Consider the following 25,476-nt stretch of genomic DNA (forward strand, 5'->3'; position numbering starts at 1 on the left):
CGACAGGGTGCCCTGAAGGGGGAGGGGAGAGCTCCCTCCATAAATGGTCCCACCCCTGGGCAAGGTGGCTCACTCAGGCAGGTAGCGACTGGGGAGTGTGCACCTGCCACCAGTGGAGCTAAGCCAGACTGCCAGCTGAGACGGAGCAAGCTGAGGGAGTGAGTCAACCATGGACAAGTTGAAGTGCCCGAGCTTCTTCAAGTGCAGAGGGAAGGAGGTAGGGGTCTGGAAACTGTGGGAAGGGTGGGAGGCCTGGGAAGGGAACACTTCAGGGGAGGCCGTCTCAGGTTTTGCCTTCTGTGGCTGTTCCCGGTTCTCCACCTTTCTCTTCAATTGCTTTCAAGTGTGCCTGAGACGTCCCTATAGGGTTGAGGGAAAAGAGAACAACTCTTACCGAGGTAACCAGAAGACTTAGGATCAGTCATCTCAACCTCTGCCTTGGGTATGCCCACACGATCCTGGTTTTTGTCCCTCACCAGACGGTGTCCATATGCTGGAGGGAAATGAGAAAATGCATTGTCCTTATTTGACCTGAGGAAACATCCATACCCCAGAGCAGCTAACAGGTTGGGAGGGAACCCCTTCCCTCTGAGGTGGAGAGAGAGCTACTCCACCTGGTGGGACAGGGGAATTTGTCTCTGAATATTATTCTGTGGCTTCCAGCCAGGGATAGGGAGAGAAGTGAAATTTACCTTAACTCGGTACATCCCAAACTATCAGCCTATAGGAAAAGGAGTCTATAAAATCTTTGTTTGTTTTAGTAGAAGCCTTTTTTTCAAAGGTGCCTTTTTCTCTAAGATCTCCTGCAGGCTCAACAGTGTTGATTTTACCTAATTCATTTTTAAGTCTTCTTTATCTGAAGCCTTATTTGTCCACCTTCGTTTGTCCTTCATGCTGGGTACCACATGTAACCATCCAAAATTTGGATGATCTCACCCAAAGAAGTAGTAATTATAGCCACCTAAAGAGGTTTTGAGTTTTGGTTTTGTTTTGTCTTGTTTTTCATTTCAAGGGGTAAATGTTGTAAAGTAAAAACAGCCATTAGCAGAAATCTCCTCAACCTTTGGAAAGTGTCTCTCTCAGCTAAGGCTTTTGGGTTCATTCTCCCCCCATCTATGTTTGTGTGCACACCCACATGTGTGTGTAAAATTACACTTCTGTGGATTTTTAATAGCAGACAGACAAACTCTTGATATTTTCTCTTTCCTAGAAAGTGACGGCTTCCTCTGAGAATTTCCATGTTGGTGAAAATGATGAGAATCAGGACCGTGGTAACTGGTCCAAAAAATCGGATTATCTTCTATCTATGGTTGGATATGCAGTGGGATTGGGGAATGTGTGGAGATTCCCCTATCTGACCTACAACAATGGCGGAGGTATTCCCTACCCCCAACTTCTTTCCCTTCCAGTTAAAATGATGTGCTGTGTGGCTTCTGAGGCTGTTTAAGAACTGAAGGAAAGTGCATGAGAGTTTGGGTCATTAGACTATGAGTTGCTAGGTCAAGTTAGGAAGCTGGCTTTGCAAAAATCTTCAGGCATAAACTTGGTAAAAGTTGTATTTTTAACACTTCTGCATCTCTGGTTTAGGATCCAATGTAGTCTTCCATTATGACTTGCTCTTCTTCATTTATACATGTTCCTGTGATAATCTTTTCAGACTCAAGTTGTGTTTGGCTTAATTTAAGACTGACTCTAAGCAAGAGGCTGGGGATTTTCATTCTAATTTGAAGCTCAAGTACAACTGGTGGTTTAAGTAGAGTAAGGCATTGCATTTTGGAAATACAAATGTGGAAGAAGATGATAAAAAAGTAAATAAAGGTTTAGTATTTTAAGCTGCAATATTCAGTTACATGTATTCCAAATTGGATTGACCATGTATATAAAGGATCCTTCTAGAATGTGCAACAGACTTTAGTTCAAGACTAGGTGGTTAATTTCTGCAAAATGATACTGTTTATACCTCAGAGATCATTAAGGAAGACTCAATTAGAACAAGGAGAAAAAAAAGTAACTGAGGTGACACACAAAGGGAAACAAAATGAATTGCCCAATTCTCTAGTAGTGTCGAAACAACTTTTCACTTACACCATATTTTATTTACTTGTAATTACAGGTTCTATTAGATGCCCTTAGATTTCATAATTGGGAACCAGTGAAACTGTGCCACTATAATTATTTTCCTTGGTATAATAGGATTTTCTGTGGTGATGTTTCAATCTTGTAGTCCTTGTTAATTGGTTGCCTTAGAACATTCATATTGGCCCGTGGAGACTTAAGAAAGAAGCTCTGTTTATCAAACACTTTAAGTGTTGGTGGCAATAAATTCCCCTCTCCGGAGCCTACATGGTTTAGTCATGGGTTGCGTCTAAGTTTGAACTGGAAAAATGAGTTAGGAATCCCAGGCCTGTAGGTGTCTAAGTCCTAAGGTCTCCTGTAGTGAAGAGCATTCAGACTCATTTTCAGACTCCATAGTTTCTCACTATGGAATCTGAAAAGGAGTAGACTCTAGTATTCAGGTTCAGAAATTTCCTGTGACTTGTCATCATACATCAGCCCAGTGGTGGCCATAAACTTCTGGTAACTATATTAAACTAGGTTTAATAGAGAAATTGAAATGTAGCCCCCTTTCCCCAAATGCTATTATCTATTGTATGCTATTATCTCTCTCACTTTTTCCTCTAAAAATTAATATCTCACATCAATTCTCAGTTTTTTTAAAGATCGTATCATTTGGGGAATGCATAATCTAGGCTCTTTTGATTGCTTCTTTCTCTGCTGTCCAAATGGAGGAGAGGAACATGAAATTCAGATTTGCCACATGTCAATAGATCAGATTTTTAAATTGGCTTAGGTTTTGATAACTATGGCTAAAATCTGGAATCATTTTTATCTGTAGATTCTTTTATTAGTTTATGAAAGAGAAGCTTCATACAACCACAGGGTCTGAGACAGCAGTATCAACAATTTGGGACCAGGGTATTATGTCACAGTTTACCAATTATGGCTGATAATAAAAACAATAATATAATGGGTAAAAAGTACCACTCAGGAAAATAATCCTTTTTTAAAAACACACACACACACACAACTATTTATAATGGGCTAGAAACATTTCCCTTACTGCTGTAGACAGGGATAGTCTGTATTACTTTTCTTCATATTTATCATTGCTAAGACTAAAACTTCTATTAGTCATAGCAATGATGGTATGTACATTGCAACATCTATGAAGACATATTTGTCTTTACATTCTAGTGACTAGGGACTTGTACATAACAAGTATTTTATTGTCTCACTATTTTTAATGGAATATATTTTGAGGGTTGGGAAAAATGTAATTCCCAAGTATGATGTTACAATATCATAATATGAAAAATACATGAGGACAACAGTGCCATATAGGTCAATGACATATATGTAATCCAAAAGCCCATTTTTAATCCATTGATCCCCTTTTCTTATTAAACTTTGTTAAGACTTGTCGAGTACTTGATCAATAAGTTTAATATTCTGTCTCTGCTTCTACCTACAATCTGGCCAAAGTTCGAATGAGCAATTTATTATATCTCAAAAGTGGGTGGAAAATTTTAAAAACATCAAAAAGGGATCTGGATAATCTAAATGCAGGAGCATTGGTCCTTGCTTTTAAAACAAAAGTTAACTTCTTAAGAGAGAGAAAGAGAGAGAGAGCGTGCAAGCGTGCACGTGCTGATGCAGAGGAGGGGCAGAGGGAGAGAGAGTGACAGAATCGCGAGCAGACCCCACACGGAAGGTGCATCCTGACGCTGATCCGACGACCCCAAGATCATGACCTGAGCCGAAATCAAGAGTCAGACACCTAACCAACTGAGCCACCCAGGCGCCCCAGAAAGTTAACTTTGAATGCATCTCCAAACTTCAGAATCTTTTAACGAAGCCAGGAAATTTCTTACTAACATTGAGGAAAGACCCTTACAATGACTATTTGGAGAAGACTCCACTTAGCCACAGCAATAACTTTCGCTCTGAATCATCACATTTAGCATTTGCACCCAAAGTCTTACAAAAACACACTATTATTTGGAGAGGAAAAAGGAGGGAAATAAACTTTGAACACATACTCTGTGCCTGCCATTTTGCCAAGTGTTTTCACAGAGGCTCTAGAGCTGAAACCTTACCACAGACTGAAGAGTTGGCCTTGCTCTCCCCATTTAGGAGGAACCCAAGGTCCAGAGAGGTTAAGTAAATTGCCCCAGGTCACATAACTAGTAAATGGTGGAGTCAGGATAGAAACCTAGGTATATCTGACTCTAAAGTCTGTGATCATTCACCGCCTATGGATTCCTATTTTACAGGCTATTGTTTTTAATAACCATAGCAACCTCTCTAGGTAATGCTAGAATCCCATTTCACAGATGAGAAAACCAGATGTCAAGAAGCAACTACTTTCTCACAGAAACTAGTAAATCTGGGGCCTAAACCTAGGCCTCTGACTCCACTATATCAGAATGCTTTCAAAATGTTAGGCTGGTTATCAATGTGCCGTCGACGTTTGGGGACCTAATAGCCCTTTGGTTCTGTTTTGCATTTTTTAGGTGCCTTCTTGATACCTTATGCAATCATGCTGGCCCTGGCTGGTTTACCTCTGTTCTTCCTCGAGTGTTCACTGGGACAATTTGCTAGCTTAGGTCCAGTTTCAGTTTGGAGGATTCTCCCATTATTTCAAGGTTGGTATTCAAATGTTTTTCTTATTGTGCCTATCGATCTCTCGGTGTCTATAACTGTCCTCACTGGGGGGTGGGAAAAGGTTTCGTATTTGGACCTGGTAAAGGCAAAGTGGCAGATGTTGTTTCTCTGAATGTTTGCTGGAGAAATGAAAGACCAAATGCTAATCCGTATTTCTGTTTCTCTCGGGCTGAAGATCCAGAAGGTGTTAGGAAGGATACCACAGGGGGTTGTAAGGGTGTCGTTACTGTCCTACATTCACCTTTTACGGTCCCGGGGCACACAGTTATAGTCCAGTTGTGTGTTCACTTTGTGGTTCTGGCTTTTTTTCCTCCTCCATGTGCAGTCTTTTGTCTTCTTGCATTTGTGTATCTTTTAAAATGTCTCATTCAGAAAAGTTAAAGGGCAGGTCACCATGTTTTCTGGGCTATTCCCTAATAGAAGAGGATACTGGCGAAGTTTTTCAAAGTGCCTCGATTGTTATTAAACATCAAACAGCCTTCCTGTCTGAAGATTCAATATCATTTTGGTGTGAGCTAGTGGCTGCCAACTATTTGTAAAGTCTTCAACAAAGCATCAAAAATAAATTGAGAGTGAGGCGAATAGAACATTGTGCGGGAATGTTAAGGAAGCCACCTCAAAAGTGAGCCTTGAGCACACGGGTTGTACTCAGTATGCTAAACTGCATCTTGAAACCACAACATTCAAGAAACTTGGCAAACTTAAATTCAGATTGTTACTGAATTATTGACTTTTCTTTACACATGCTTGTAGAAATCTTGTACATTAACTCTGAGCCTTTGTCTTCTACTTGCCACAATATTGGTTTATAGAGGAGGATGTAATTAGTGGTCAGTGGGTCAATAGGATACAAGCTTTGAATAGTGTTTGCTTTTTTTTTTTTTTTAACAACAGGACCCAGTCTGACGAGAACTTTCAGACATAATAAGAGAGTAATGGCCATGGGTGATTACTTGAACTTGACGGATCCCTACAGGTCTTCTGCCCTTGATCTTAGTACCATTTTCTAGTTAATTAAAAAAAATGGTTTCAGAAAGCCAGTCATCAAAATAATTTTAAATTTGGGAAAAAACTTCCTTCCTCCCCACTCCCCTACCCCCCGCTGAAAAAAAGAAAAGACGCTGCTTGAACCTGCTTTCTCATTTTCAAATAGATTTTGTGGAAATTGAGATGCATCTTTTTTATGAATTAGCAAAATAAATTGCACTTGTTTGTTTTTGATTTCAATTGTTCTCTTTTCTAGGTGTGGGAATTACGATGGTCCTGATATCTATTTTTGTGACGATCTATTACAATGTCATAATTGCCTATAGTCTTTACTACATGTTTGCTTCTTTCCAAAGTGAACTACCATGGAAAAATTGCTCATATTGGGCAGACGAGAACTGTAGCAGGTCACCTATAGGTAAACGTCATTTATTTATTTAAAAATGTTGTGAATGGAGAATCATTCTATCTTTTCAAGGGTTACATGATTTTCCAACAAATTTAGGGGCAATTTTAAGTGAGCCACAGGTGAGGCGCCTAGCTGGCTCAGTCGGTCGGGAGAGCATGCAACTCTTGATCTCGGGGTTGTGAGTTCGAGCCACATGTTGGGTGTACGGATTACTTAAAGATCAAAGTTTAAAGTGAGCCATGGGTTGTTGATGAAAGCAGGATAAAGCATGGATAACTTTGAAAGTCAATTAATGCAATATGTTATTTCTGAGGGCCGCTGGTAAAGCCAAGCCATTCTCAAGAGTAGTCAGGAGAGGAGGAAGAAAGTGGGGATGTGGTAGAGATAAGCGCTATCCATGATAGTGCTATTGTGTTTCAGGATGTGTCATCCACATCTTAAATGGCTGATCTTTGGAATTACATAGTATTGATATTGTAGACTGTTACCACTGGGATTGCCTATGTATACCAGAGAATAAAGTAATAAAGTTTTAAGGCTTCTTAGGAATTTAAAGGTGTCATTTATCTACAGAGGTTAAATAAGTCCACATACTAAAAATTCCTTAGAACACTAAGTCCCGTCTGAAATGATTGTTACTTTATAGCGGTCATTACTATACATATAACCACAGTTTAAAAGGGCAGATATTTATTCATTCCAGCTTAGTAGCAGAGATTTAAGATGCTGAATGTGCATGGCTTATTCCACTTGTAAGATTTCTCTTCTGCCATCACCAAGTAACAATCTAAATGGCTTAATAATTTTATCATTAGAACTTTCATTCAGGAGGGGTGCCTGGGTGGCTCATCAGTCTGTTGAGCAACTGACTCTTGATTGGAGCTCAGATCGTGATCTCAGGGTCCTGGGATCCAGCCCTGCACCAGACTCCACACACTCAGTGAGGCATCTGCTTCTCTCTCTTTCTTCGACGCTGCCCCTCCGATCACATGCTCTCTCTTTCTCTAAAATGATAAATAAATATTTAAATGAACACTTTTTTCCCCTGAAAAGTACTTGTCTAAAACTAAGTATGTGTCTGTGTGTGTATTTTTTTTTTATAATATTTAGTTACTCATTGTAATGTCAGTACAATTCTGGGGGAGATCATCCAAGTGAATAAAAGCTGGGCAGACATCCACAATTTAAACTGCATCAACGGAAGTGAAATTTATCAGCCAGGACAGCTTCCCAGCGAACAATATTGGAAGTAAGTATGCTAGATGATCTACTTCTTAAACAGGTGTTGTTTAAAAGTTTTTGGAAATAACAATGAAATATGGATCAGCTCATTCCTTACCTCATATAAGTAGAAAAAAAGGAGAATCAGAGCAAACTACACTTGATAGGACTCAAATGCTTACCTAGCCTGTAGGGGTAGTGGTAACTTGCAAGATCAGCTTCTAGTCAACCAATTGTCATTTATAAATTGTTTATCAAATGAGCACAGTACTGTCAGAAATGATTTGTTCGGTGCTTATCATGCATAAGTTAGGGCATTGCTCTGAAGAAAGGAATACTCAAATTTTAGAATATAATGAGAAAATTTGAATAATAAACTGTTGGGTAATGAGTAATATTGGGGGCAAAATTGTTATTTAAAGCTACAATCTGGGGCACCTGGGTGGCTCAGTGGTTAAGCCTCTGCCTTTGGCTCAGGTCATGATCTCAGGGTCCTGGGATCAAGTCCTGCACTGGGCTCTCTGCTTAGTGGGGAGCCTCCTTTCTCCCTCTTTCTCTGCCTACTTGGGATCTCTTTCTCTGTCAAATAAAATCTTTTAAAAAAAGAAAAAATAAAGCTTCAATTCTTCATTATCCATTTTGTTAATGATTGTCATTCCATGAAAAAGTGGACATTCGGGCTTATATTTATTTGCATTAACTTCCGTTGATCATTCTCTACTCTCCTGACTTATACCTACATCTTACTCTTAGCAAACTACCTTGATTATTGTTGTAACGAGCCTTTCCTCATCTAAATGTTCATGCTCTGTGGGACCGTTTTAAAATTTGGATTTTAAAATATTTTATTTATTTGACAGAGATTACAAGTAGACAGAGAGGAAGGTGGGGGGGAGGGAAGCAGGCTCCCTGCTGAGCAGAGAGCCTGATTCGAGGCTCAGTCCCAGGACCCTGGGATCATGACCTGAGCCACCCAGGCGCCCCTAAAATCTGGATTTTAAAATGTTCCCAAACATTAAGCTAAGAACTGAAATCCTAGATTCATGCACGTTCTTAAGAGAAATCATTGATTTTTACAGAAAGCCTTTGAAAAAGGCATAAAAAATTGGGATCATTTAGGTTTGATGCTAACTACAAGAATGATGAATGATTTAATTTTAGATATTTTCTTCATCTTTTTACCTTGAGAAAAATACTATAACAAATAAAAGAAATAATCTGATCTAAGGTTATTATTTTATTTTTACATAAAAGAGCTTTGATATACTAGGGGGCGAATCATAGCTAAAGGAATTAGTAGATCTTCTATTCTACGGTTTGGAATTTTGGATTGGCTACAGTTAACCCTAAAGTTCAGAGCCTAGCTTTTCATTGAACTGCTTTTGCCCCTCTTACAATAGCATCAATAAAAGGCTCACATGGGGGGCACCTGGGTGGCTCAGTCAGTTAAGTGACTGTTTTGGGCTCAGGTCATGAAGCTGGAGTCCCAGGATTGAGCCCTGCGTTGGACTCCCTGCTCAGTGGGGAGTCTGCTTCTCCCTCTGACCCCTCCCTGTTCTTATGCTCTCTCCCCCCACAAATAAATAAATAGAATCTTTAAAAAAAATAAAAGATTCACATGAAATTGATGTATTAATAAGATAGAATACTTCTGAAACATCTCCTGATAGATATTACAAACTTCAATGTATGAAGACAAGCGATTCTGTGTTCATAAAAAGGGCTTGTGTGTTTTCAGTAAGGTGGCGCTCCAGCGGTCAAGTGGAATGGATGAGACTGGAACAATTGTGTGGTATTTAGCCCTTTGTCTTCTTCTGGCTTGGCTCATAGTTGGAGCAGCGCTATTTAAAGGAATCAAGTCTTCTGGCAAGGTAATTTGAAAAACACATTAGGTAGTGATGTAGCTCTTTTCCAATTTCATTGCAGTTCAATGTCAAGCATAATCAAATGCATGTTTTTTTCTATAATGGGAACATTTGAATGTGTGAAAAGCTTTCTAAGTAGGCAGCCTAGCTGTAGGAAAATACATAAGATCTCTGCTCCTGGTAGAAACACAACAAAACAAGCAAAAACTTGGTGCAATTATAGCTGACCCTTGAACAACGTGGGGGTGAGGGGTGCCAACCCGCCCCCGCAGTTGAAAATCCAGCTATAACTTTTGACTCCCCCACAATGACCAGAAGACTTTCTGATAACCTAAAGTCAATTAACACCTATTTTAGTATGTTTATATATATATATATATGTATATATGTATATATATATATATATATATATATATATAATAATCTGCCTTATTCTTATAAGAAAGTAAGCTAGAGAAAAGGCAATGTTATGAAGAAAATCATAGAACACACATTTACAGGACTGTATTTACTGAAGAAAAAAAATCCTCGTCTACGTGGACCCACACAGTTCAAGCCTGTGTTGTTCAGGAGTCAGCTGTACTTCTGTAAGTTGGTCCCCGCTACTAATACAGCATTCAGAGGCTCGAGTACCTAGTTTAAAATTGTGTCACCTATTATACAAATAAAAATCTTGGATGGAATTATATACTGCAGTGTTTGGTTTGAAGTCTAGATTCTCGTTATATAGGTTTAGTGTCAGGATTCCTTCAATGAGAGAGAGGAAAAAAATTCAAATATGCAGTCATTCTCTTTAAGCTGGCCAGAATTGACTCAGAACCCTCTTTTCAGTGAAAAGTCCTCTTCTGGAAAACCTGTTTTCCCCCTTTATTGCTTTATTTTTTAAACTTTCCTGAAAGAATCATGTCAATTTCAGGGAACAACATGAAATTTTCTCTGAGAACAGTTGTACGCTACCCAGAAAATGAGTATTTATGGGTAACTACTAGACTGAAGTCCCCTTAAAGATGAAAGGCAGGAGTAACTGTGGCTGCTATCTTTGTATTCTGGATATAATATCTAGCGTGTTCAGTTAATGCTGAATTATGGAGACACTCTGTTTAGATCAAAGAAATATAGTGGGCCTCACAAAGTCAGTGGAAACTTTCCAAAATAATGTTTCAGTTGCACATTTTTGAAACCTGTGGTTCCTTTTTGACGTTAATATTGAAATAATCCATTAAAGGCCATTTGCCTAGGTGATTAATTTTTATTGATCTCTGGATGACTTTAAATTGTCTCCTTGGGCATATTATCAAACATAGGACATCTATGGATCAAAGAAATTGTCCACATTAATGAAAAGCCGGCCTCAAGGGCAATCTGCTCATCTGGAACCGTGAGTTATCCAGGATCCAAGTACACTGCAATGTGTGTTATCAAACTGTCTTAATGGTTGCTCTAAGTGTTCGGTATTCACTTTAATCAACTTTCATGGGATTTGGACATCTACTAGGAGATTATGTTCCTCCTCCTTGGGGACTGAATATATACTAACTATCGCAGGTATAAAATCATTTCCCTTCCCACCTCAATGCAGTAATTTACCAAGAAGTGATATTCAGTCCCTTCAGACATTTATAAAGACACATTTAGGAAAGCACTCTACCTCAATTCCCAGTTACCATGGCTGATGTACTGTGTATTTACAATGTGAACTCAGGAAATACTGCTTCATACATCAGAGTGTTTTGAAAAGGGATCATCAGAGAGTGGGGAGAAGAGAAAGAGAAAATGATGCCAGTTTGGGTAATGGTATCGCCAGGTTTATCAAGAACCTATGAAATCTTTAATACTTTATTCTACTAATGTTAACTGGTTAATGACTTTGTTCATATACAATTATATAATGGGCCTTACATGTTTAACTTACTCACCTCTGGTTGTTTTTCTTTGTAGGTGGTATATTTCACAGCCATTTTCCCCTATGTTGTCCTGCTCATCCTTCTAATCCGGGGGGCGACTCTGGAGGGTGCATCGAAAGGCATTTCTTACTATATTGGAGCACAGTCAAATTTTACAAAACTTAGGGAAGCCGAGGTAAGACTTCATTTGGATTTCAAATGATCTGAGGAGGTAAACCTTAAAATCCAACACTGAAAATCTTTGGTTGCATATGAGTGTCATCATGTTGTCGTTGGCAAAGGAATAATGCAGTTAAATGTATTGGTGTTTCTGTCCACAGGAAGTCCCATGGAGCTATTTAATATGACACTAGTGCTTTCCTTTTAGAAGTGAGATAATCATTTTTAGCAGTAAGGTTTTAAAAGTCATATTATTCATATAACTGATTCTATTTGACCAAAAGCATTTGAGGCGTGTTAATCTGACAAAGCACCTTTCACGTTGGGACACCGACCTACAAGTTGATGACTAGTATAGTGAGACTTCTTGGATAAACTCAAGAGATCTCAAGATTATAGGTGAAAGCCTAATGGTCTAAGACATATTTTCATTGTCTTCCAAAGTTAATATCCCCAAGTTAAGATCAAAGTGTCCTTAATGGGTTAGGAAGTTAAACCACAACTTTGAAATGAATGAAGCATTCCATAAATGAAACTGTTACTTGCCGTGAATATGAATTGGGTAACCCTCTTTTAACTTTAGTCTATCACCAGGTAATGGCTGTGTGTATTAGAGATACATAAAATCTTTTACACTTTTGACTGCAGAGACCACATAGATTCAGTGTACTCTATATAGGATGGTTCTATTCGCACAGCCCAAGAATGGTTTCACTTTGTCAGTAATCACATCACATTCTTGGCACACATTATGCTTCTGGCCAACTAAAACACCAGGTCTTATGCTAAAGTCAAGGAACACTATGTTACTATTATTTTCCTAACTAGCAGTGCTATCCAAAATGGATATTGATTCTTTGAGGAACTGGTGCTAATTTCCAGCAATTTGCCTTTTTCTAAATATTTACAATCTGGATATTTATTTTTTTTAAGATTTTATTTATTTAGAGAGAGATCATGCAGGGGGAGGAGCGGAGTAAGAGAACCTCAAGCTGATTCCACATTCAGCATGAAGCCTGACCCTGGCCTCGATCTTATGACCCTGAGATCATGACCTGACCAAAGTCAAGAGTCCAAGGCTTAAGCCACTAAGCTACCCAGGCACCCCAGAATCTGGATATTTAATTATTTGTTGTAGAATTTTTCTGGTAATCAGTTTTTAGTCATGGCAATCCAGCCTTTACATTTTTTTTTTTTGAAAACTTCTTTTCAAAAAATTGGTTTCCTATACCCAAATAATTTTCACTCAGTAATTAACCACAACAGACTTAAATTATTTTAGACTATGAACTTTTATTATTTTAGTCTTGGAGATTAGTGTAGTTTGATGTGTCCACAGGCCATTTGTTTATTTCTTCATTTATCTTGGGCCTCACATCTTTTAACCTTGTTTGTTAATATCTTCCCAACTCGAAGACCATTTTCCATGATGAATAAGAAACAAATAAAATGGAAGCTGGGATTCATCATCTTCTCTCTGTTAGGTTGTTAAACAAGATAAAATATTAATTAATGCACTTACAAAATGATATACTATTATATAAATATGAGCACACGGTGATTTCAATCATTGCTATTATATTATGCCCTACTATTATTAATGCAACATTTTCCCCAGAAGTGGACCTCCATTTTATTTAAACTTCTTAACTTTGGGCACAGGTGAAATGCCCCTTTGATAGTCTTTAAGTGACTATTCCAAGCCTCAGATCACCTGAGCTTTGTAGTTCCTGAAAACTTTATACGATTATTTTAAATTGGTCTATTTCAATGTCTCTGTTACCTTTAAAATATCAGACCTAAACCTAAAGTTCCCTTGGAAACATACAATTTAATCCTCCCTCCTCTTCACCCTGATACAGTACTTCCCCATTCCTTCTTTGGGTTTGCTGATAATGAGAATTTTTTCCTATATCTTTTTTAATTTCTCACAATCCATATTCTGAGCATGGGATCATAAATATATACTTTTTCCTTTTCTTTGGCTATCTGAACTTTGTTACAATCTTTAGGAGAGCAGAGAATCATACAAATTTATAGTAAGAAGTGTCTTCTGGTCTTCAGTGATTACTTCACTAATGCCTTCATTTTACAGTGATGACACTGACACCCAGAAAGATTCACGTGTAGTTAAGTTTACACATCCAGTTTGTGCATCTTGAATTAAGATTTTCTAATCTCTAAATTAGTAATTTTGTATATAGCTATGAGATTGATAGATATGGAGATTAGAACTATGTTTGGAATTTTGCTTCACTTTATTTGCTACCTAGGTACACATCTTGGTCTGCAGCAGCATTTTGATAGAACCCAGACCTGCTACATCAATTTTCAGCTCCCCCTAACTCACATATGAATACAAAATGTATCAAGTAAAAGCAGCTGAGAGATCAACATAAGCATGTTGTTCATCTCTTAATATGTGCCTAAGAAACAAGAGCATTTTCTTTGTAATGATTTTGTTATAAGTGAAATTACATCTATCTATTTCTTCTTCCCGTCCATCCATCCATCCATCCATCCACTTTGCTTTCTACTGGTTGCCTGCCAGTATAAAGCAATTATAATGTAATAATAATCTAATATCAAGCTGTATTCTGAAGACCTAGTAAATTTTACTCTCTCACAACTTATATTTCTATTGAAATTGGAAATAGATTACATACCTTTCCAGGGGGAAATTATAGTTTTTAATTTCCGTAAAGGAAATTGAGTATCATTTTATGATCATTTTCCATAATAATAGCTACCATTGAACATGCTAATTGCTTTACATATGCTATCTTATTCAATTATCACATCATTCTTAGTACACTTTTATCATCACTATCATCATCTTCATCATCCATTTCACAGAAGAACAAACAGGCTTAAAAATGTTAGATAAATTGAAGTCAAGGAGAGTAAGTCATTCTTTTTGACTCCAGAGTTAGAGCTCTTTGTCGCCATGTTATATTGCCTGCTCTTCACTGAGCAGTCCTGTTTTTCAATGGACTAAAAAACAAACAAAAAAATAACACTTTTGCCCAAATCTTTGGCAATATATTTGAAATCTACACAATTAGGTTTTCTCTTTCGTATTGTTATATCAACAGAATTTCACTGTTAATATGGATTTGCTTAGATTCATTTCTAAGATTATTGTCCTTTAGGCAAAGATACAGGAGGGGTAAACTGTAAGAGGCTGACTAGTAAAAGGCTCGGATTAGATGGAGTGAGGGAGAGGCCACTTAAGGAGTTGATGCCTGGCTCCGTGAGGCTCTAATCCAACAAACATGATGAGGGAACTAGTGATCTAAATATATCATCATTCTTCAAAAATTACCTAGTATTGTCCTTGTTAAGAATGAATATGTATCTCTCATCTCTAAATTGGTATGAAGAGTCAATAGAATTTTAATCAGATTGACAGCACAGTTTTCCTTAGATCTCGAGAATGGATTGTAAAATTTACGTGAAAGAGAAAAAGGAAAAAAAAGGGGTTTCTGACGAAGGAAGACTTGTCCTACCAGATATGAAATAATATTATAATGCTATAGGAATTAAAATAATGTGGTGTTAGCATATAGACTTATAGGCCAGTGGAACAGTAGTCTCAGAAATAGATTCATGAACATTTGGAACTTGCTATTTGGCAGAGGTGGCAATGCAGATCAATGGGGAAAAGATGGACTATCTACTTCAGATAACTGACATCCAAGTGATGTAATTGGTAGTATCAATTATCCTTAGACAACTGATACTCCATTTAGAAAAGAAAATGAATTGGGCTTTCCACTTTAATATGTACTGTGTCATTTTTTCAGGTTAATTGAGGATAATATGAACAAAGCTTTAAATATTTTAGAAGAAAATGTAGGAAAGTATCTATGATCTTTGGCTAAAGATGTCTTTTTAAGTCAGAGAAATCAAGGACAATACATTAAAGCAAAGATGGGCACCTTTAGTTACATTAAAACAACGATAAAATCTTTGGCTCATCAAAGGTCACAATGTTAAGAGGCAAAAAGAGTAAGCCACAAATTAGGAGGAACAATAACATATATAACAGACAAAGGATTAGAACCCAGCATAAGTAAAGAATTTCTAGAGATTAAAGAAGACAAATAACCCAAACAAAAAATCGGCAAAAAACGTGAGCAGGAATTTTACAAAGAAAAAAAAAAAACCTGTGGAATAGAAAGACATTAAAACATACTAAACCTTGTAAGTAATTAGGGTAATGAAAACTCTCATTTGACAGCCACCAGACTGGAAAATGTTAATTCTGACTAATATTGGCAAGCATGTGAAGGAATGGGAGCTCTCACACCTAGCTGGTGAGGGTCCAAAGCAATAGAATAATGTGGCAATATTTCATGAAAGAGAAGATGCGTATACTCTTCGACATCATCACAGTTCCTCAGCTCGGTATGAGGAGACACATACGGGAATACTTACAGCTACATTATTTTTAATAGCAGAATATTGAGCCACCTCAATGTTCCTCAGCAGGATAGAGGATGATCTGTGGTATATACAGTGGGGCAACACGGCAGTGAAAAAAAAATGTCCCAAACTACATATATTTAGCTAAACCACGTGAATTTGTCTATATTTTTCAGTTTTGACACAAAATTGAAATTTCATACAGTTCAAACTGAAAACGAGTAATGCTCATACAATACTGAATGAAAAGAGGCAAGGTATATAGGTTTACATGCATGAAGAAAACTTTTCTATCAACTCCAGATTATGAAAAGCTAAATACCATATTGTTTTGGGTTTACATGTTTCTAGGGTAAAAATCTAAAGGAAAAGGAGGAAATGAAAAACTCAAGAGTCAGGATAGCGGTTAGCACTGGAGGGGGAAGGGTGATCTATCTGATCATAAGGGGGCGCTGGGGGGCTTCCAAAGACTGGGAACATGTCATTTTTTAAGCTGAGCAGTGGGTTTGGTTTTTTGGTGCTTATTTCATTGTTATTTGTATTTATTCATTTGTATATATGAAGTCTTTTGTAGAAGTAAAAAATTTAAAGTGTATGTTTTTAAAGACGAAATTATCTTCTCTTATAGGTTTGGAAGGATGCTGCCACTCAAATATTTTACTCCCTTTCAGTGGCTTGGGGTGGCTTAGTTGCTCTATCATCTTATAATAAGTTCAATAACAACTGCTTCTCAGATGCTATTGTAGTTTGTTTGACAAACTGCCTCACTAGTGTGTTCGCTGGATTTGCTATTTTTTCTATATTGGGACACATGGCTCATATATCTGGAAAGGAAGTCTCTCAAGTCGTAAAATCAGGTATGTGGTGCTATACATTAATAACTTTGATTAATTTCGTGTAGCTCATTTAAGAAACACTTATATAACTTGTGGCAATTTACTTAAAGCACTCAAGCAAGGTTTAGGGTGTTGCATTTTCTTTCTCATGTCCTCTTATATAATTTGATTACTTTAATGATGTAATAATTTTTAGATGGTTGGAGAAAGCAGGGCTCTATTAGGGAACAATTGTTTAAGAAGATAATTTTCTGAATTTTGTGTAGTCCTTAATATGAATTGCTTACTGTACAAGTGTCAGGCATCATGGATCCATTTACATGTGTTTTCATTTAATTTATGTATGTATGTATATACATGTGTGTATTCATATATCTATGACAGCACAAGAGCATATATGTGAGTGTGTGTGTGTGTATTCCCCCATGTACAAGTGCAACCTTGGGTCTGAATTTTTAAAACACATTAATATCATATAGATAGAAACCCAGGTAAACTTGAATGTCCAGCTGTGTTCAGCTTTAAAGGAATCTGAATAATGAACTTCCTAACTTTAAAGACATTAGCTAGGGATGCTTCATTTTCTGGCTAAGATTCTTAGGAAAAGAATTCTCGTGCTCTTGGTGGTAGGAATCCCTCATTAAATTTTTTTCATGGGCAGGATCATTTGATGGCAGAATGTTAGGACTACATAAGTTCGTGTCCAGCATGTCTTACAGATTAAATCATTGGAAGTGACAGAGCCTAGACTGAAGGTCATTCTTCTGACTCCTAGGTCAGTCCTCTGGGAGTCTGGAGAAACTTAAAATACTTAAAAAAACAAAGTATCACATAATATGATTGAAAAAAGAATTAAAACACCTCTAACAATAATGTGCATGAAATAGAAAATAAGATTCCACCTCTAGTTTTGTTATACACCATTTTGCAAGTGTCCATATATGAATTAAAATGGCACTACGGCTAGTGATTCTGGGTGAACATTTGGAGAGACAGCTGAAGACTAAAAAGGTAGTTCCGTAAGTAGAGCTTTCTTGATAATGTGATTCTCTTAAAATTTCTAGGCTTAATTTAGGTTTCTGGAGTTTAAGACAGTTGTTACTCTTTATGAGTCTCTAAAAAAAATGAAATAGGTGAAACAAAATCATTGAAATAGTTAAGATTTCTTATGTGAGCAATGTACCATTTACAAAATTCATCTCACTAGCTTAATTCACATCACATGCTCACATTATCACTTCGTTGAACAATCAAGTCAAATATTTTAAAAAGTGCGAGTGAAATAGTTGCCCGAGAATGTGTCTCATGGATTGTGTCGCCAAATTAAAATGTAATTTTTCTAGTATCTTATTTTGAAAATGTTCAAATGTGTGAGCTTTTTGGCAACTAATTTAAGTGAAGTGTCATACATTTTTCTTAGGTTTTGATTTGGCGTTCATTGCTTATCCAGAAGCTCTAGCCCAACTCCCAGGGGGGCCATTTTGGTCCATATTATTTTTCTTCATGCTTTTGACTTTGGGTCTCGACTCTCAGTTTGCATCCATTGGTAAGTAATGCTCCCAGTGTTACCATATCCCTCTTCTATTTTACTCGTGTTTCCTCTACTTAAAAACATCCTTTTCTTACCCTTGTTGTCCCCATTAGCTTTTACTCTTAGAATCTGAAAATTCTTTTTAACTCGATTTTAAATACCGAAAAGTACAAAGCACTCATGCAGTAGTTACCCCAAAGAAACACTTATTAATATTTTATATTTGCCTCAGAAATGAAATTGAAGTCCCCTCTGTTTCTCTCCCTAATACGATTCACATTTCTTCCTTCCTAGAAGCAACTGTCACCATGGCTTATGTGTGTTATCCAGTCCATGTCCGTATCTGTTATATATGTATCCATAAATAACATATAAATGTTGTCACATAAATGTGAAGTTTCATAACACATGTGTCATTCTGACCCTTTTTTACATGTATTGTGAATCTGTGTTGATATAATACTCATATAGATTGAGCTAATTCATAGTCTTTTGCCATAATGATGGGCATTTGGGTCATTTCCAATTCTGACAAATGAAACATGCTACTGCAATGATTATTTTTGCACGTGGCTCTATGTACATATAGGGAATTTCCCCCATGGTACACACCTAGACGTTCCAAAACATTATTCATCAGATCAGTCTTACATAACACACTTTAATAATTGACTAAGATACAGTATAAAGTCTGGGCTCCTCCAGTTGACTTTCAAAGCCTTGGAAATTTCAGCTTGTATCTTAATCCTCTCACCCCCGCATCCTTCTGTTTTCAGTCAGTACTTTGTTTCATGAACATATTTATTTCTTAAACCTAGAAGGCCTTTCTGTTTCCATGCCATTTATTCAAATATTCACCTTTTTAAAAAGTTCTCCTAGAATTCTTCCTTTCCCATAATCCTCTTTCAAACTACATCAGCCCTCAGGGATCTGTTACCTTGTAGTTATTATCAAAACCTTGTAAAACAGACTAAAAACAACAAAGAAAGAGAGCAGCATTTGGTTTTTATCTGAACCAACAACTGGTGACTGCCAAGAGAGAGAACCCTATGGATTTTTAAAAGCAAGGGGTAGGCACTGGGTGTGATAGGCAACTGATGAATCACTGAACTCTACCTCTGAGACTAGTTAATTGAATTTAAATAAAATAAAACTTAAAAATAAATACAGAAAGCACTTCATTTAGGGGAAAACAAACAAACAAACAAAAGGAATAGGACCCAGAGTATATTTTCAGCATATATTTGTAAATTTGATTAATAGAAGTTGAATTATTTGATTAAAATTACTGGCAAATGAGTTGACCTATGACATGTCATTTTTTTTCCCCTTCTGAAGAAACAATTACGACAACAATTCAAGATTTATTTCCCAAAGTGATGAAGAAAATGAGAGTTCCTATAACTTTGGGTTGCTGCTTGGTTTTGTTTCTCCTTGGTCTCGTCTGTGTAACTCAGGTATTACTACAGTATTTTTTCATAGACAAATCATTAGTTGCAATGTACTTAATAATCTAAATGAGGAAAACAAACGTTCAACAGGATGTTAGAGACAAGTCCAAGTCTGACTCCGCTCAGGATTTTCTGATTTTTAGCCCAGAGTTTTTCCCCATTGCAGTACATTTCGATAGCTAAGTATACTATGAAGAGGGCAGGAGACCCAATAATGGACAATTCCCCAATTACAATTAAAGTTATAGACTTTAAACACATACTGTATTTTTTGGCAACTACCACACAGCACACAGACACTGCATATCATTTTGACCAATTATTCTCAATGCTTTTTTCCCCAGTGACTCAGTATAGGATGAAAGGTGCATCCTTTTTGATATTTAAAGCCACATTTGTGTTTACGTTTGAAAATACTCCTTTTTCACATCTTAGCACAGGTGAAACCAAGAAGCACATGTTAAGGTCAAATGAATAGATTTGATATAAAGACTTCATCAGTCATAAAAATAATTAAAAATATACTTAGATGTAATTTTTTTTTTTTTTTTTTTGTAGGCTGGAATTTACTGGGTGCATCTGATTGACCACTTCTGTGCTGGATGGGGCATTTTGATTGCGGCTATACTGGAAATAATAGGGATCATCTGGATTTATGGTACATAGTAACTACAGAATTATCTACACATCTTATTAAAATAATTTAGTGTGATTATTTTTATTATGTTTACTAAAGTCGTAAAGTAGAATATTACTGGAAAAATTGATTAGGAATAAAATGTAGTTAAAGGTGTGTACTTCATTGCTATAGTATAAGAAAATGTTTAGACAGAAAGATAATTTGGGGCCACAATGATTAATGGAGGAAAACATGAGCAAGAACTGAATACACTTTTTTTTTTTTTTTTTTTTTTTTGGTCTAAGGCGGGAACAGATTTATTGAAGATATCGAAATGATGATTGGAGCAAAAAGGTGGATATTCTGGCTATGGTGGAGAGCCTGCTGGTTTGTCATTACACCTCTTCTTCTGATTGTAAGTATTAGTATGTCATGAATTTGGTACCAATGATATGTATATATTTGAACATTTCTAAGATAAACTTGAATAATTCAAATTGAAGACAATAAGGCAAACTAGTATCATAAATTAATGACTTCCAACTTTTGCTTTATGACTGCAAGTTGCCTCAGTTAAAGCGCCTTTGCAGTATTGTCTTTGAGGCTCTAGGTTTAAACACTTACAATTTGAGAAAATGAACAGGCTCCTATAGACTTAAACGTCTTACGTACTTAAAAATTATTAGTAGAGGGGTGCCTGGGTGGCTCAGTGGGTTAAGCCGCTGCCTTCGGCTCAGGTCGTGATCTCGGGGTCCTGGGATCGAGTCCCGCATCGGGCTCTCTGCTCCACAGGGAGCCTGCTTCCCTCTCTCTCTCTCTGCCTGCCTCTCCAACTACTTGTGATTTCTCTCTGTCAAATATTAAATAAAATCTTTAAATAAATAAATAAATAAATAAAAATTATCAGTAGAATAAATAAAAATAAATAATTTGTCTGCCGTTCCCTAAAAAGTATGCTGAGTTATCTGCAATGTTCCTAAGTTCTCTGCTAAGGCCCAGTGATCTAAATCTTCAAGGCCTGTGATCTAAATATACTAACTGCGGAGCACCTGGGTGGCTCAGTGGATTAAGCCACTGCCTTCAGCTCAGGTAATGATCCCAGGGTTCTGGGATCGAGCCTCGAATTGGGCTCTCTGCTCTGCGGGGAGCCTGCTTCCTCCTCTCTCTCTGCCTGCCCCTTGCTGACTTGTGATCTCTGTCTGTCAAATAAATAAATAAAATAAATCTTAATAAATAAATAAATATACTAATTGCTAAGAAACACTCACATTTTAATGCATTATTTTTTTTCCTTATGGGAGGGATTTGCTATCTGAAATTACTAAAAGAAACTCACCCCTTTCAACAGAGGCAATAGTTTATGTTAAATTCAACAGTTGGTGCTATTTATGAACTGAGGGAAAGAGAGACCCGGCATATAGACATGATGTCGTTAAATAACACTTCAGGGCAGTCAATAATAAAATAAACACTTAATAGGATGGAGAATTACTGCAATGGTGGAGGCGTGGGAGTCACAAAGCTTCACAGAGGATGTGTTTTGGTTCTCATTGTCTCCATGCCTCAGAGCTTTTCCCAGGAAAGGACATTAAATAATTTGATCCAGAATTTGCTTCACACCTGAAGTATTATTGTTGTTTTAGAGGGTGTTAAGTTTATTTTTTCTCATATTTTTTAAGGTCAGCTTCAAGCAGAGAGAAGTTTGGGACTGGATGTACTGAATTAAAATATTTTGGATGCTCCATATTCTAACTAAATGATTTAGACAGTGGTATTAAAGATTGTTTTCCTCTTCTGACAATTCCCCATAATAAAATAAACCCTTTATCAATTAAGAAGCTCTCACTAGATGTTTTAGCCAGCTAGTTTTTATTGACTATATAGCTTTGACAACTGGATTTAATTTCAAATATAAAAGCATTAAATATTAAATGGTATACATTATCATCTATTTTGTATAAAAGGATGTGAAGTCATAGGTACTCCAGCATCCCTCATCCATTCTCTTGTAGCTATGTAAAAAATTATGGTAACTGGGAAATACATCTAAATTACTGTAATTAAGTAGGATTAATCTATTTTAAAATTAAACTCGAATATCTATTTGATAAAAATTCTTACATTCCATTTCCTCACTTTTAGTAAAACCTAGACAGTTAATAATTTAGAGAAACTACTAGATGACTCTGGTTCTTGTTTACTTTCTTTTGTTTGCTTTACAGATTTCTAAATAATTAGTTTTAATGCTGCAACATGTCTAGTAGGTTTCTTTTTAAAAGATTTTATTATTTATTTGACAGACAGAGATCACAAGTAGGCAGAGAGGCAGGCAGAGTGGGGGGGGGGGAGCAGGCTCCCTGCTGAGCAGAGCGCCTGATGTGGGGCTCCATCCCAGGACTGAGATCATGACCTGAGCCTAAGGCAGAGGCTTTAACCCACTGAGCCACCCAGGCGCCCAACTAGTAGGTTTTTTTTAAAGAGATTTTTTGTTTGTTTGTTTGTTTTTTGCCTTGGCTTACAAATTTTTTCCTTGTTAAGATTCAGATTTCACTGTTTTACCCAGTGAGTTTGTTTTTCTCTCAAAGAGAGGCTGGAAGTGAAGTGTGCTTTAGCAAATATGCACCAGTAGCGTGTGAGTGTGTCTGTGTTTTGGGTGTGGAGTAAGGGGTGCTCTGTGCAGTGGGAAATAATAGAAACATCTGCTAAGCAAGGAGCAAAGCATTTTCACTAAAGGGTACTTTATGTTTTCCTTGAATTTATATGCTGGCTAGCTTATAGCATAGAATAAAACCGTACTGTTATAAGTGAAAGTTAAAAGTTCATTTGTGCAAATTGTTCAGATATTATTTTATTTTCAATCTGAAATATTTCATGGTAAAGTAGTTTATTGAAAAACATGTTGGACCAGTATTTCTATCTTTTATAAATATATGGAGGTGCTCATTTTGGAAGAATCTATTCAAAGCCAAATGCAAGTTATTTAGATCAGTTCATTTAGTATTATCTTCTGGCTAGTTACTGGATTATCTTAGTTGCTTGACTATATCTCCATTTTAATTGCTTTTGATAGACTATTTCTAAGGAATGGGATTAAATTCTTAATCATTAGTGCAATTGAAATCATTAGGGCAACAAAGTCTAATCTTCAGCATTGTCTCTTCATATTTTACTTTCACAGGCAATTTTGATCTGGTCACTGGTGAAATTTCATAGGCCCGAGTATGCCAAAATTCTATACCCTGACTGGGGAGTTGCTCTAGGCTGGTGTATGATTATTTTCTGCATTATTTGGATTCCAATTATGGCCGTCATAAAAATAATTCAAGCTGAAGGAAATATCTTTCAAGTAAGCACATTTATATTATTTATACTTTATAGAAAGCCCTTATCAAAGTGAAGATTACTCATATGGTGGTAATATGGGATTATGAACCTTTAGGCAACTTCTACACCTGGTATAATCATCTCATTACCATGTGCATAGCATAGCTTTATGCCACGTATCTATTTGCGTGTCTCATACTAGCCTCTAAACTCCTTCAGGGAGAGTCTTACGTTGCTTGCTGCTACATCCTCAGGCACTATGAGAGTGCTTAGCATGTAGAAGTTATATTTATACTTGTACTGAGTTGTCCCTGAGGATGGTGCAAAGCAAATGAACATTTTGCTTTATATCTATAATCTTCAAATACATTGTCTGGTTATGATACATGTGCTCATAGTGTGTTTAGACTGGCAAAAAACTGGTAAATTATTTCAAACCCAGTCTAGACCCCGAGTGACCCTTCTTGCATGGAGGTGTAGGCAGATGGAGTTGATTATGACATCTCACTAGGACAATGACGAGGATAAATTCTCAGGAGTCAAATTTTTAGATAATTTCCCAAGCCCACCCTGATCAATGGTTTGACCCTGGAGCTCCCTTAGTTTGGTTCTTGAAACCTCCCAAGTATACACTTGTTTAAATCCTCACCTAACCCTCCCTCTAGGGGCAGGACAGAAATGTCAGACAATTCAGTGAAAATATGTGGATTGATTCCGTTGTTTAAAGGCTCATACACTTTCTTTTAAAATAATTTACATATTCATCAGTTATTCTGGTTTCGTAGTTCATGTAATTCTTGTTACGGTTAAATTTGGGTATCTTTTTTTTTAGTATACTCTATTAAGAATTCTGATGAACACTTCTTTTTTTTTTAACGTTTCTATGGTTCCTATTTCATTTTGGTTAGCAAAGAAACTTAATAATATGGTTTGGTATTTGCTTGTTTACAGATTATAACACTTATGGTCTGAAACAAGTTTTTTTTTCTTTTTAGCGCATTGTAAACTGCTGCAGACCAGCTTCTAACTGGGGTCCATACCTGGAACGACATCGTGGGGAGAGATATAAAGATATGGTAGATCCTAAAAAAGAGACTGACCATGAAATACCTACAGTTAGTGGCAGCAGAAAACCAGAATGAAATCCAATTTTTAAAAATATGTGGTCATACAATGTGATTATTTTAGAACAGAGGAAAATTTTATTTATTTTTATGTTAACTTAGTAGAAAAATGTATATACTATGTTCAAGATAGTGTAAGCTTTCCCCCCCATTTATTAAGAATGTAATATAATGTGAATCTACTAATATTTAACAATGTGATTATTATATTTTTTAGATTATCTATCTGTATAACACACATATAGCTGTCTCTGTGTCATAGTAACACTTTTGTAAATATTACCTTATTTTTCTAACACACCGAATACTTTATTTTGAGCCAGTTATTTAGAAAATTGTTATATTTTCTATTATATAAGTTTTAAAATACAATTTGCTTATATTTTCTTAGTATACAATCTTTCTTTTCCATAAAGCTGGGGAAAATAAACCAGTATATTTAAAAAAAACCTTCACACAAAAAAGTGTTTAAATTGAAGGCCTCATTTAACTAGAAATGCTATACAATAGATGAAAAGATGTACTGTATATATGAGCACTGTAGTTTAATACTTTTGATCCAAATATATCTAAAATTTTGCTTTTTCTATGTGAACTTAGTGGTTATTGTTCTTTACTTACAAATAGTGAAACAAGACAGGAAAATAAGAATTCTATGGCCAGTAAATGATAAATCTAGCAAATGGAATCCTGGAGCTTTGAGTACTTCTTGCCCCAAATAATGTCTTCCTTAGGTTATACTTGGAAGAATATGTCTCCCACCTAATTTCTACTGTTTCACAAAATTAAGAGTTGTTAATTGTGCTCTCTGAAATCTAGATTTCCAAATAGAACATGGGACAAAATACTAATGAGGAGATGACTTTCAATCAAATCTAAGATCTTACGATGGT

General features: G+C 36.5%; 1 protein-coding gene across 1 annotated transcript; it reads left to right on the forward strand.

Annotated features, from left to right (window-relative positions):
- Nucleotides 1-25,170, forward strand: SLC6A14 (solute carrier family 6 member 14). The gene is made up of 14 exons (XM_059158010.1): nucleotides 1-217; nucleotides 1,211-1,376; nucleotides 4,575-4,706; nucleotides 5,969-6,130; nucleotides 7,232-7,370; nucleotides 9,081-9,213; nucleotides 11,146-11,286; nucleotides 16,327-16,555; nucleotides 17,955-18,080; nucleotides 19,404-19,522; nucleotides 20,075-20,174; nucleotides 20,441-20,550; nucleotides 23,314-23,481; nucleotides 24,455-25,170. The coding sequence occupies exons 1-14, from the start codon at nucleotides 170-172 to the stop codon at nucleotides 24,599-24,601; spliced, it is 1,920 nt and encodes a 639-aa protein (XP_059013993.1). The 5' UTR covers nucleotides 1-169; the 3' UTR covers nucleotides 24,602-25,170.
- The last annotated feature ends 306 nt before the right edge of the window (nucleotides 25,171-25,476 follow it).

Source organism: Mustela lutreola, chromosome X (assembly GCF_030435805.1).
Source record: "Mustela lutreola isolate mMusLut2 chromosome X, mMusLut2.pri, whole genome shotgun sequence".
Lineage (NCBI taxonomy): Eukaryota > Metazoa > Chordata > Mammalia > Carnivora > Mustelidae > Mustela > Mustela lutreola.

Excerpts from the sequence above, each read along its gene's own strand:
- SLC6A14 (XM_059158010.1), top strand. The coding sequence starts at position 170 with ATGGACAAGTTGAAGTGCCCGAGCTTCTTCAAGTGCAGAGGGAAGGAG. Across the intron at positions 7,371-9,080 it reads CCCAGCGAACAATATTGGAA|TAAGGTGGCGCTCCAGCGGT; the intron begins GTAAGTATGCTA and ends GTGTGTTTTCAG. Across the intron at positions 20,175-20,440 it reads AGGGATCATCTGGATTTATG|GCGGGAACAGATTTATTGAA; the intron begins GTACATAGTAAC and ends TTTTGGTCTAAG.